The sequence below is a fragment of the Ruditapes philippinarum genome, unplaced genomic scaffold (genome assembly GCF_026571515.1).
Source record: "Ruditapes philippinarum isolate M1 unplaced genomic scaffold, ASM2657151v2 ctg8285_1_1_1_1, whole genome shotgun sequence".
NCBI lineage: Eukaryota > Metazoa > Mollusca > Bivalvia > Venerida > Veneridae > Ruditapes > Ruditapes philippinarum.
The window spans coordinates 5761-20568 of record NW_026853595.1 but is presented as its reverse complement, the minus strand read 5'-3'; the positions used below and the strand labels follow the sequence as shown (position 1 = coordinate 20568).

Here is a 14808-nt window from a genome sequence, read left to right as displayed (position 1 = left end):
ACAAACGCACACACAGGTGAATCGCTATATGCCACCGCATCGCAGATGCTGCGGTGGCATAAAAATGACACAAAATTGAAAAGAATTCCAACGCTTTTCACTCAAATCGGGATAGGAATAGCACAAAAATACGATTTCACTTTATTCTTGAGTTTTTTCTTTTTATTTGTTGCATGTCTTACTGATTTAAGTGCACCAATTGGTCTATGTAAGAATTTCAAATCTTTGTTAAGAGCATCATGGACATATGTGGAGTTCCTTTAACAGACTAAAATGATATATGTAATATGGTTTTATATATTCGTACTTACATTTATTTATCATCTTTAAAACCCTCGACACACTTTCAAGCGTGCACTTTCCCTGTATGAGGAAAGCATATCCGTATATGTAATGCAGCTCATCAGTTATGTTTCGAAAGGTGCTTCTAAACTGATCGCCGTGTGTGATATCTAAAATATGCACTAAGCCTCCAGGAGAAGAACATTTGAATGACAAAATTATGCACTTTTGTTTAACTTCAACCGGTTCCACATCTGGATGTGCGGCAATGCTAGCTACTAGTTTGTCTGTATCTCCTCTTAGAATATCTGATGCTTGATCTAAATTTTGTATGGAAGCTTGCAGGTTGTTTTCCAGTAAGTTTTCTGCTCTTTTCTTTATTTCTTCATTTTCACATGATGTCAGCAGTTTAAACTCAAAAACTGAAAAAAGGCAGAAGAAAAACTTAACTGCGATGACTATACATGTGTGTTGTTAAACAATTTTAGTGAAATCGTATTATGTATAAAAATTGCAGACATTGTTAAATTCTTATTTAATGTCTTATTCTATTTTATCTCTTCTATACTCACCATGTTTTTGATTGAACGTGATATATTTTTGGCTCAACTTGTTCAGGCTGTCTTTCAATTCCGTTATAGTTTCTGCAAAAAAGAATTGTTTTTATATAATTTTGTGTATTGTTCACAAAACGTTGTAAATTTATCACAGAATAAATGTTTAAGAAATATTGCAGATAAATGTGTTTCCATTAGAAATACTTATCAAAATATGTATGATTACCTAGCAATATATGCATTCTTAGAAATAAATTAATTTACCTTTGTAGACATCGTTCAAAGTTTTCTCTTCAACACCAGATTCCCTTATCTGTTTAAAATACTCTTCAGCGTCACATCCTCCTTCGTCTTCTTTCTTATAGCGCTCAATAAGATTTTCAACTTGTAGTTTGTCGTCATCAGCAATGTTTCTTGAAAGATCTTTTAGGCAAACGATAAGATCAGTCCAATTCATCATAAAGTCATCTGCATCAAGAGACTGCAATGCAAGGACAGCATAATTTACCCTAGCACTTTTGATGAGCCCTATATTCATGATTTCGTTTTGACTTAGATCATCATCAAACGTGAACAGCAAAACTGATGCCAGAAGAAAAACATCCCACTTTTTATAATCTGAACAAGACTCTTGTTGGAAGAGGCAACTGGTAAATTTCTCTTCAATATTTCTAGTCAGTGTTTCCTTCTTTTTTTCAAGAAATTCCAATAGGTCATTGTCACCCAACTTTTTCTTCAGTATCCCACATAACACGATATGCCCTCCATCGAACAAAAGTTTAATGTAACGTACAAATCTCTCCGGTGTTGTTTGGAAATATACCTGAAACTCTACAATAAAATGAAAGAGAGATGTGATTAGCCATATATATTGATAAGAAAATGAAAGAAAGAAAAAAGTTATCAGTTTTTTTTCACTTAAAATTGGGAAAAAACCTGGCCCCCCTTTTGATTTGGGAAAAAAAAAATTGCAAAAAATTTTGTTTGGGGAAAAGTTGCAGGGTTTTTGTTAAATTATTTTAGAGTTTGACTTGTGTAAAGTTGCTGCAGACCCATAGAAAGTATAGTTACAAGTATGCAAATAAGACTACAAGTTTAAATTTTGTCAAATATTAATCTTACATACAAATATGTAGAAATAAACAGTGCTTATAAAATAAATTCCACTTTAATATATTAATATGTTTTAAACTGAAACATTTGAGAGAGATATAATTGTAACTGCTGAACTAATACGTAATTTGAAAGCATTTACCTTTTCTTGATGGCGATCAAAATCTTTTTTGTTGCTAAGCAACTCATCCAGTAACCTCTTCACTTTAGCATTATCTGTATCTACATTTATGTGTTTGTATTTATTTATTCTTTGTTCAAAGTTTTCACTAGGTTTCGAGTCAACACGTTCAACCACTCTCAACAAGATAGCTGTAATTTTTGCCCAGGTCTTTTCATACTCTGCCTCCGACAATTTAGCATCCGCTCGATGACCTATAATCTTGTTTCTGACATCTCTCAATTGAAGAAGATCAGCACCAAGACCTTCATCTTTCGGGTGTGGTTTAGTTTGCCAACCGCTTTGTGGTTTTTGTTTATTATCTTTACACAAATTAAGTATAAGTCTTATCAAGAGAGAAATATCAAATCTCTCTAGATTTAAACCTTGACCAGAAACCAGATCATAGTCATACCTGTTTATGACATTTTTTTGAAATAGTTCCCTCAATATATTTTGCTGCTCTGGAGATGAGAGAAAGTCTGTTATGTCTTCACTTTTTATCAAGTATTTGAACACTTTAAATAATACTTCTCTTGTCAGGTCTGTGTACATAAGACTAGTTCTAATGTAATACGTTCTCTCTTCAATTTGCATTGAAAGCGAAATAGGTGTCTGATATACATTCTCCATCAACAAACGTTCTGAAAAAAGTTTAGATTAAAAATGCTGTGAGTATTTTACACAATACTGTTTTAGTTGAAAGTGTTATAACTCAGGTTATAATTGAGAATTCTAAAATATGTAAATAAAACAAAATAAAACAGATTATAGGGCATTTTCCTGATATTTTTTAATTATCTTTTCATATATTAAATCGACAGATATAAAACATTTGTAAAACATGGAAATTAAATACTGTTACAGTAACAGTATTACCTCCTTCAAAAAGCAATCCTCCTTTATAGCTGAAGAACCTTCATATATATACAGTTGCTGTTTTCAAAGCACCAGCATCAAGTTGTAGTTATGCTCCAGAAACCACAACTTTAACTGTAAAGATCATTGTGACCCTTACCTTTGACCTTATGACCCTAAAATCAATAGGGGTCATGTATTGGACATAGCTGTTCTTCCTATAAAATCTTACAGATGTAGGTTGATTAATACTTAAATTATTGAGCGGAAACCGTTTTCAGTTTAAAGTAATAGTGACCTTGACCTTTGACCTTGTGACCCAAAAATCAATAGGGGTCTTCTACCCAATATTGGAAATCATCCTATGAGGTTTGAAGACTGCGGGCCAAATGGAACTTAAGTTATGCTCCGGAAACGAAATTGCTAACGGACGGACGGCCGACAGATGGACGCCAGGGGGTATAACATAATATGCCCGAAATTCTTTCTGGCATATAAAAATGGTAAAGATAAACAAGACCGAAACAATTGATAAATATGGAGATGTGTCGCATTTTGCACCGGTCAAGTGTCATTAAAATCATTTGCTTCTACAGAGAAATAAAAAGGTATTTCTAATCTTAACAAAAAACAATCAATTCTGTCCCTAAAGAGCAAACAAACGTGGCACTTTTACATTGGCACCAGGAATGTTCTTTGCTGAACATATTAATATCGTCCACGTGTAACTAATGTTGTCAAGGCGCATTAGTTGACATTTGCGGCGGTGCCACTGTTTTTATTCTGCTGTAACACTTGTCAGGATTTATGAACGTAGTCATGCGCACCAGATTAAACAAATTGACAGTCAGCATGTGCGTATGGGACATCAACGTTTCCGTAATACTTTCTTAAAAGATGAACCTTAATTAAGTAAGACTTTCATGGTGAACGCATATGAGCCGATTCATTTCCGCTGTGTGGCTGAGCATGACCGATTTGAGGGTGTGTCAGACTTAGTATGAATATATCAAAATAGAGTCTTCCACAAGAGAAAAATGTAAAAATATACTATTTTATGGAGAAAAGTGACTCGCATTTAATATCTTAAACGCGATGATATCAGCGAAATTTTGATTTAAATGCATCCTGTGCTATACTTAAGTAAATTATTCATATGCATCATAAGTTAACAAACTTATATGTTCCAATTACATCTTAATAACTGAATTCTGTGTGTATTTAATTACAAAGAACACTGCTCATCAATTTAGTTTTTACTTTGAATAATTGTGACAGTTGCTGCTATAATAACTTAATATATAATATATTGTGTGTTGACATTAAGTTATTTATACACAAAATGAATTTTGTTGAAGTGTTACATCTGATTTGTTCTACATTTTTAATATACATATCTGGTTCAACTGCTAGTAGAGGACTCATCCTCAAAGTCTTTGCCTAATTAATTCGAACCATTAATAGTGCAGTAACGTCCCTACAAGATTGCAAAAGAAAGCGTTACCAAAAATAGATCAACAAACAACTCCTGCTAAAGCCCTGCACTGCCGGCACGCGACAATATCACGTGATTAATTGTTAGATTATTTTCTTATTTTTGTTATGCCATTTGTGGCGATGAAATTGATTTAAAATATGATAATATATCGTCGTTTTTTGTGTAAAAGTGTATTCAAAACAGTCGAATCTAAATGGTATTCTTTTCATAATATAACAAAAATATACATTGTATTTCGTGTTTTGCTTTAAACCTTACTACTTAAATTACTGATATGATATTATTCAATTGTTCGGTTAATTGTAAATTTGTATAAGATACAATCATTGTATTATAAATGAATATCATATAACACCTCATTATTAGATAAAGTACTGCGCACAAGGGGATGGTTAAATATTATGGTCTCTTCGTGCATTTAAATACCAAAATAAATCCTCTTTTGGTATTCAATCACTTGAAATTAATGCAAAATGAACAAATATTGTTCATAGAGAATCAAGATGAAAAAATCATTGATTTGATGAATAAGATTCGTTAATACACAGTTTTGAATACCAATTGTTGAGTTTGTGGTTTATCATGTTATTTAAAGTTGTCCTCTTCATGAGAGGCTCCAACATTTTTCTGTTTGAATAGTGTTAAAAGTAAACGAAGACATAATGCCTGTTCTTTTTATTTTAGCAAAAAATATAGCTATGCACATAAGTAAATAAAATGGGATTTTGAAAGGACATCAGTGGTTAAGAGTATTTTACAGCTATGATACGAAGGCTCATCTCTGAAAGTGTTATAGAACATGCATTTTTTACATGCGATGGAAAAACGTTTAATTGTAAAACGGTCTAAATGTTGTTAAATTGAAATAAGAATACTTTAATTCTTCAAAACACCTAATACCAGTATAATATTTATCATATGAGAGCCTTAAATGTTGTTTGTTTCCCATACCATTACTTACCCACTAAATTTCACTTGGACTAAAAGTATACTTCCAAATTTTGTTTGTTTTTATTCATTGTGGAAGTAGCGTCAGTCAATTAGAGTCACATCTTTATATTGTGTTATGTATATCTTTTGTATGGCACATTAATGTACAAGAGTATATTTTGTATATTTTGAATACAAATTTGATACTCAAGTTATAAACCATAAAAATAATTATATTGGACTGGATTTCCAATTCCAATGGGCATTATCTAGAAGTATTTTAAATTAATATTGATAAAACAACAGATATGCATCCTTGAAATGTTCTTTATTTTTCTAAACAAAAAAAAGTTTGTTCTTGAACAGTAACGGTTATAAAAGCCGGATCATACCAAAAAACATTCCTACAATTCTTTCGCAGTTTGTTGATACTAAATACTTAAATAAACTTAATCATCTATGGTATTGGATTCCTTCCTTTATGGAACAATTCATTTTTATGATAAGAATTTACAATATCATTAAATAAAGATAACAATACGTTACAATATAAATGTCCGCTAATGGTTCAGTGGGGAAAAAAACCTTGAAGAATGTGTATCACAATAAGTATAATTTAAGTATGATTTAATGTCTAGTTTACAGCTTAGTATATATCTAATCTTACCTCAAAGTTTACATCGGCAATGATTCATGGATATACTACTTTCTTTTGCTATCTAATCTCGTTGCAGTTTCGCTTTAAGATGATTTCATTCTCATTATAAGATGCCTTGTGCTAAAGTAGAAATATACTTTAAAATTAATATGCAGCATCCTGCAATCTATACACATAAGAATAATAATATAAGAAAATAACATAAAGAATATACTGCCCAAACTGCTACTTCAAAACTGTTCAAAATATCGATTTTAACTCACCAAATAATCAATCAAGAATCACCTTATTAATTACATCCATCCGATTTATAGGCATTTACAAGAATTACATAAAGATATCTACATGATGGAATTCATTTTAACTTTGCAAGAAACAGTTGTCGATAAGCTTTTCAATTTAGTACCTAAAGCAGACCATATGTTGAAATTGTTTAAGAGATGAACTGTCGAAAGATATATGTTGTAATTATATATAAATAACACATAGGGCAACGAGGAAAATACTCTTGTCAAAGGTTACAGTATTTTTACGAGCGAAATTTTTGATGATATATTTCTCTGGTTTTTACATATTGTTAAAGTGTATTTAGGCGTATTGTCTACTTTTTATATTCCAAATGCACTAAGGTTTGATAGGAGATTAGAAGTTTTACAACAAGATTACAACATAATACATTTTAGTTGCAGGTATTATAACTTAGGTTATAATTGCTTTTTAATTGTTAAATAAAACAGGACCACTTATAAACATAACCACAGATTTTAGAGCATTTTCAAATCTTGTATTTATCTACTTTTTATCTTTTCATAAATATAATAGAAAACATTCAACCTATCAGAATGCTAAATGTTAGGAAGATGGCTAAAATATACAAGACCAAAAGGGGGGAGTAGTTGACATTAGCTGCGCGGTGCAGCTGATAGGATACTGCTGTCACACATACAATATTGTTTTGTAATGCATTCATAGCCACCAGATTTTTGCAGTTTGCCCGACAGGACGTGTATATAGGACATCAACGTTTGCCTTACATTGTTTTACAGCTTAATCTTAAATCAAACAAGAAACATGGCAATGCCATGAAACCAGGTTTTCAATTATCACCATTGTAGATAAATATGTTGTATTTGAAATACAAATACAAGCAACAAACAATGTAACTATGTGCAATGTAAAACATGAATAATGTAGGAGGAATTGCCACTGAAGAAGTGTTCACTATAATATTATGTATAAGGAAAAAAACAAAGGGCCATAATTAGGTCAAAAACTATCCAATCACAAAACCCCGACAATATGTGCCAGGGTGCTTGATGACAAAGCTTCTGTGAAAGTTTGAACAAAATCCGTTGAGAAATGTAGGACGAGTTCAGCACAGAAGAATTTGTTCACTATAATTATATTGATAATTCTGTATAATGAAAAACAAGTTACAAAGTAGACATGAAATAATATATCATATCTTTTTTAAATTACCTCCAAAGATGATATGACCTTTGACTGCCAAATCAAGTTAAAATCATGTAAACAGGATTTTCAATGTTAATGTCACTGTGACCTTGACCTTGGAGCCAGCCATGCGGAACATGCGTTCTGCACGTCATCTTGATGTGGTAAACATTTGTCTGAAGTTTCATCAAAATTCTTCAAAGGGTTGAAGAGTTACAGAGCGGACAGGATTTTCAATGTTAATGTCACTGTGACCTTGACCTTGGAGCCAGCCATGCGGAACATGCGTTCTGCACGTCATCTTGATGTGGTAAACATTTGTCTGAAATTTCATCAAAATTCTTCAAAGGGTTGAAGAGTTACAGAGCGGACAGGATTTTCAATGTTAATGTCACTGTGACCTTGACCTTGGAGCCAGCCATGCGGAACATGCGTTCTGCACGTCATCTTGATGTGGTAAACATTTGTCTGAAGTTTCATCAAAATTCTTCAAAGGGTTGAAGAGTTACAGAGCGGACACAATTTCGTTTGACGCCCGCCCGCCCATCCGCCCAATGTCACTGTGACCTTGACCTTGGAGCCAGCCATGCGGAACATGCGTTCTGCACGTCATCTTGATGTGGTAAACATTTGTCTGAAGTTTCATCAAAATTCTTCAAAGGGTTGAAGAGTTACAGAGCGGACAGGATTTTCAATGTTAATGTCACTGTGACCTTGACCTTGGAGCCAGCCATGCGGAACATGCGTTCTGCACGTCATCTTGATGTGGTAAACATTTGTCTGAAGTTTCATCAAAAATTCTTCAAAGGGTTGAAGAGTTACAGAGCGGACACAATTTCGTTTGACGCCCGCCCGCCCATCCGCCCAATGTCACTGTGACCTTGACCTTGGAGCCAGCCATGCGGAACATGCGTTCTGCACGTCATCTTGATGTGGTAAACATTTGTCTGAAGTTTCATCAAAATTCTTCAAAGGGTTGAAGAGTTACAGAGCGGACAGGATTTTCAATGTTAATGTCACTGTGACCTTGACCTTGGAGCCAGCCATGCGGAACATGCGTTCTGCACGTCATCTTGATGTGGTAAACATTTGTCTGAAGTTTCATCAAAATTCTTCAAAGGGTTGAAGAGTTACAGAGCGGACACAATTTCGTTTGACGCCCGCCCGCCCATCCGCCCAGCCGACCTTGGAGCCAGCCATGCGGAACATGCGTTCTGCACGTCATCTTGATGTGGTAAACATTTGTCTGAAGTTTCATCAAAATTCTTCAAAGGGTTGAAGAGTTACAGAGCGGACAGGATTTTCAATGTTAATGTCACTGTGACCTTGACCTTGGAGCCAGCCATGCGGAACATGCGTTCTGCACGTCATCTTGATGTGGTAAACATTTGTCTGAAGTTTCATCAAAATTCTTCAAAGGGTTGAAGAGTTACAGAGCGGACACAATTTCGTTTGACGCCCGCCCGCCCATCCGCCCAATGTCACTGTGACCTTGACCTTGGAGCCAGCCATGCGGAACATGCGTTCTGCACGTCATCTTGATGTGGTAAACATTTGTCTGAAGTTTCATCAAAATTCTTCAAAGGGTTGAAGAGTTACAGAGCGGACAGGATTTTCAATGTTAATGTCACTGTGACCTTGACCTTGGAGCCAGCCATGCGGAACATGCGTTCTGCACGTCATCTTGATGTGGTAAACATTTGTCTGAAGTTTCATCAAAATTCTTCAAAGGGTTGAAGAGTTACAGAGCGGACACAATTTCGTTTGACGCCCGCCCGCCCATCCGCCCGCCATACCCCAATCTAATAACCAGGATTTTCAAAATTGAAAACCTGGTTAATAAAGCTTTCATATTTGACTCGAATGAGTCTAGAGAACAATCAGCGAAGTCAATATATTACTGCTGCGGAGCATTTGAGGATGTGTCAAACCTGGTACCTTTACGTCATTACGTAATCAGAAAAGGGACATTTGACGTTGTTCGTTACGTAAACGATATACTATGAAATATTTGTGAAACCTTTCGCCAAAGACGGGTCTTTTTACATGTATGCATAATATTTGAGAAGTGCATATTTTGTCTTGTCATTTCCGTTAATTTATTTCGACCTTTACAGTCACCTAGCTAAATTTATACGAATTCTAAGTTTACAGGACTAGGACGGCTCATTTTTCGTGCAATAATTTTATGATGACCTTTAGTATTGAATAATTTATCGGCCAAATAAACCCGCCAACTAAGTACATTAGCATTTATTCGTCAACGTTTCTAATTTCTGAAGAACTTACACTTTTATTAGATTTTGACGATTGTTTCCCAAAGTTGACATCCTAAGCGTTAAATTTGTCAAACTATATATATAAAACTCCCTGTTTGTACGGCAAGAGAGTAAATGAATTTCAATTTGCAACATAAAAGGAATATAAATGATAATAGTTTCCCACTAATCGATATTATTGAGGTTTTTTCAAATAAAGACTATGTATAACTGATCTTTATTATTGATCCAAAAACTGTTTAAAATATTGATTTTACCTTTCTAAAAATGTTTTGCAATAGTTTAAAAGTTTGACATATGTTTTTTTATTCTTCAAATATATCCAGTAGAGATGTTACTGCAATACACCGATATACGTAGTATTTAAGGTTATATATCTATAGAAGTAGAGCAAAATGATCAGAGATCAAACAAAAGATCAGATTACCTAGTTTTATTTACCTAGTGTTTATTTCAATCCTAGGTCACAGGCAATATAAAATGACATGTAATGTAATAAAACATTTATGTTCACTTATTTAGATTAAATAGGGAGACATCTTATTTCCATTGCAAACTGTGTGACACATTTTAAAAACAGCCCATTTTTTAAGAAAATGTGTATAGTTTAAAAAGAACATTATGCTCATTTTTTATTGTCAAGTTGAGCAGAAATGACTATGTATTTTGGAAAATTGACTTTCATAATAGTGAGAGACCAACCAACTGTTTACAGCAATGCATGTTTTGGATAATATCTGCTTGAAATATGTATAAATAAACAGCCAGATTCATTTTAGAAAATTGAACGTTACTGGTACATGTGTATTAATTGTTTGTGCGAAGAAATTATAAAATTGAAAGGAATTATCGCAAAATATGAACTTTTTTTAATATCACCACTTCACTCTTTATATACACTTAGATGAACATAATGTTACTTTAAGTAAAGAAGAAAAAACAAATAAACTAATTGTTAGAACATCAAAACACTCGGCAATCTGATTAATCTGACAAATCAGATAGTCTCGTGTTTCGATGCTCTTTCTATTACTTAGCTTTATGTTTAAGGTTACCCGACAAAATTGAAATCGTAAGATATGCAAGTTTTATACTTATAGACGTAACTGATGTCATACAAATACCATCATCGTACATTTAAATTTAGATTTAAAATTCAAAGAGTTTATAATAAAAGCGCTACTGAATTAATATATCAACTCATACATTCTTCAAAATGAAATCACGCTCCGCTCTAGTCCAACTAATTGTACTGCGCGACGAGATATTGTGCTATTTTCGTGTCTGGGCAATTTATGTATTGTCCAGAACAGGGAAAGAGCAGTCTAGATCGAACTCGTTTGCCATAGGGAAAATATAAACAAACACATGTGTTGAATGAAAAAGGGCATTTATTGAAAATGCCATAACTGACATTAATTAAAACTATTACATATAAAACATGTTATAATAATTTTCCAAATGGTAAAACTGGGAGGTTACAAAACCGCCCACAATATATCTTGATACAAGATAACATAATAAAGTAATCAAAAGAAAGGTACAACTATTCTAACATATGTAGAGATACAATAAAATTAATGATATAGTAAAGAAACATACTAGTACAAGAAAAAAAAAAATAGGTGCTACAATTCTACTAACAGGCATAAAGATATGTAACAATTACAAGAAAATGTAATATTAACAAAAACCAATGTTATCTATTATGAAAGTAAGTTAACCAGAGCTGGGTAACTGTTAAAAAGGTGGCGGACTTAGGGGAGGTGGAGGAATTTCGTTGAAAAAATTGGCGAGAACTTCTCCTTCGCCATAAAATATTCGCTATGAAAGCTTACGAGCCCTGATTGGTTCGAAAGCATCACGTGATCTCAAGTCACGACCTCATTGGCTAAAAAGTTAATTTATGTAGAAAGCTAAAAACTGATGTTGACCGTAACAATTCAGTAATAGGGAAAATTTGTAATCAAGAGAAAAAGGGGGCCAACGACATAAATTATTTTATGTGTTCATAAAATCTTATTTATGTATTGTCCAGAACAGGGAAAGAGCAGTCTAGATCGAACTCGTTTGCCATAGGGAAAATATAAACAAACACATGTGTTGAATGAAAAAGGGCATTTATTGAAAATGCCATAACTGACATTAATTAAAACTATTACATATAAAACATGTTATAATAATTTTCCAAATGGTAAAACTGAGTGGCGGTTTTTACCTCTCAGTTTGGTTATTTCGATACAAATATGTACATGCCATGTTTGTTATTATGTAACATTTGTCATGTTTGTTATTTAAATATTATGTAACATTTGTCATTTATGGCATTTAATAAATGCCCTATTTCATTCAACCTAAGTGTTGTGTTTTATCTCATACCAAACAAGTTCGTCTTGCCAGTTATATTTGCTTGACCTGGACAATACATATGTAACACATGGTGTTATAACACAGGGTAGATGTGGTTATTTATTTATTGTTTTTAATTTACATATACAGTTAATATTATGTTATGACGAATATACAATATATTTTTACTTTTGTAAACCAGGGGTCGTCAGTTCGATCCTCACTGGGGGCTCCATTGTAACACATGGTGTTATAACACAGGGTAAATGTGGTTATTTATTTATTGTTTTTAATTTACATATACAGTCAGGGGTTTTTTTTAGGAAAAGGGGAAGACGCTGGACGCTGGTAGGGAGGGGAAAAATATACGAAAAAAGTCAATTTGGGGAAACTTTATTATGACGTTATTTATACTATATACTTATCTACATAGTAGAGAGTTACAACTATATCTTTTTCCCCTTAAAAACTTAATCATCATGCAAAATATTCTTTGCAGTATAACATATTTTCTTAATATGTATGGTGGTGAATGGTTTTTATACTTCTATTTTTGTATGAAAGTTAATACAGTATAGGTATAATAGTGTATCTGTGACACACTTTAGCTCCATATGAGTCATTTTCATAATAAGAAGTACAAATTATATTACTTTACTAAAAATAACCAAGAAAATGACAATATTTTGATAGCAACTGATTTCCAGAAATAGTACCGTTCAGTACGGGATATAGCCAAGAAAAAAAATGGCTGCCTCCATGTTGAGACAGTACTTGCAGTTTCCTGCAATGTTTTTGGTTATTTTGAACAACAATTGGTGGTTTATCCTGCATAAAATGAAGAAAAATAATATTTTAAATCATGTAATTATTAAATCTGATCCAGTTTAAAGGAAAACTAGAATTTTTTGGGGGAAAAAACTTGGCTATTTACCGAGGGGAAGACGCCGACTATCGGTGTCAATTTGTTAGTAAAAAAAACCCCTGAACTCCATCCTCCTCTTTCAATTTTTGATGTTGATATAAATACCATTTCATTAATTCTTAATGAATCAGTTGTTTCACTTCTTGTTTATCTCAAATTTTTTGTGCAACTATTCATGATATACACTATATCTATATCTATATATATATATATATATATATATATATATATATATATATATATATATATATATATGTATATTGTTTATGCAAAGATTTATAAAACTAGTCGATGTTATATTATCTCTTTCAAATATTTTTCTATTTGTTGTCATAAATACTTATGATCTAGTCATATGTAATACACTTATTCATGTATAGAATGTTTAAAATATTTTCCAAGGATGGAGCCCTACATCAAGTGGTACTAGACACAAGATTAAAGGGCACAGGTTTCCAAACTATGGTTTTTCCTGGGCGAGTCGACCACGATTTGGAAAATATTTATTTTTTCTGGTCAATTGTTTTTGATCAGCAATCCTTTTTATTATATTTATGTAGATGGTTTTTGGTTCAACTTTGTCATCTTAAATAACTTTTGTTAAGATTGTTATCTATTTGAATTACTTTACAATGTTATCATAATCTGGCAGTTTTTACCTCCCAGTTTGGTTATTTCGATACAAATATGTACATGCCATGTCTGTTATTATGTAACATTTGTCATGTTTGTTATTATGTAACATTTGTCATGTATGTTATTATGTAGGCGGTTTTTACCTCCCAGTTTGGTTATTTCGATACAAATATGTACATGCCATGTTTGTTATTATGTAACATTTGTCATGTTTGTTATTATGTAACATTTGTCATTTATGGCATTTAATAAATGCCCTATTTTTTACCTCCCAGTTTGGTTATTTCGATACAAATATGTACATGCCATGTTTGTTATTATGTAACATTTGTCATGTTTGTTATTATGTAACATTTGTCATTTATGGCATTTAATAAATGCCCTCGGCGTTTGTTTACAGCTCGCGTGAAAATCTGCCACTTTACACTGGAAATGGAGACAAAAACGGGGTCGCCGCCCCAACAATTAACGTCCACCAACTTCTAATAACAATAAACTAATATATTGCGATAATGTTTCACCTTGAAACAAAGATACTAATGTAAAATCTTGAGAATTTCGTTGAAAAAATTGGCGAGAACTTCTCCTTCGCCATAAAATATTCGCTATGAAAGCTTACGAGCCCTGATTGGTTCGAAAGCATCACGTGATCTTAAGTCACGACCTCATTGGCTAAAAAGTTAATTTATGTAGAAAGCTAAAAACTGATGTTGACCGTAACAATTCAGTAATAGGGAAAATTTGTAATCAAGAGAAAAAGGGGGCCAACGACATAAATTATTTTATGTGTTCATAAAATCTTATATCTCGCCTCTACGTACAACATAAAAAGTACCTTTTCTGTGGTGATATTTGGGCCAGGATTTTGAGCGCAAGCTTTGGACCGTGTAAAATCGTATTATAATTCATATTTGAATAAATTTGTTACGATACCTTTAAAGATTATTCATTTCTACATCAATTTCATGTTTTATTTGTGAAAATCTTCCTAACATAAAGATTTTGATAGAAAAGTAAACACATGCACCATCAAAATAAAGACATCGCCGCTAATGTCACGTGACAAATACACTGTTGATAACTACACTGGTGTGTATGCGGTACTGCGTTA

The 14808-nt window shown here is 32.9% G+C and overlaps 1 protein-coding gene across 1 annotated transcript; it reads right to left on the bottom strand.

The window, feature by feature from the left end:
• Nucleotides 1-65: 65 nt before the first annotated feature.
• Nucleotides 66-14497, bottom strand: LOC132737291 (uncharacterized). The gene is made up of 6 exons (XM_060724551.1): nucleotides 14219-14497; nucleotides 6066-6176; nucleotides 2076-2756; nucleotides 1104-1670; nucleotides 855-926; nucleotides 66-704 (listed from the first exon to the last, which is right to left on the bottom strand). Exons 3-6 carry the CDS (start codon nucleotides 2743-2745, stop codon nucleotides 238-240), a joined length of 1776 nt encoding a protein of 591 aa, XP_060580534.1. The 5' UTR covers nucleotides 2746-2756; nucleotides 6066-6176; nucleotides 14219-14497; the 3' UTR covers nucleotides 66-237.
• Nucleotides 14498-14808: the final 311 nt, after the last annotated feature.

Excerpts from the sequence above, each read along its gene's own strand:
- LOC132737291 (XM_060724551.1), bottom strand. The coding sequence starts at position 2,745 with ATGGAGAATGTATATCAGACACCTATTTCGCTTTCAATGCAAATTGAA. Across the intron at positions 1,671-2,075 it reads GGTAAATGCTTTCAAATTAC|AGTTTCAGGTATATTTCCAA; the intron begins GTATTAGTTCAG and ends ATTTTATTGTAG. Across the intron at positions 705-854 it reads CACGTTCAATCAAAAACATG|TTTTTGAGTTTAAACTGCTG; the intron begins GTGAGTATAGAA and ends GCCTTTTTTCAG.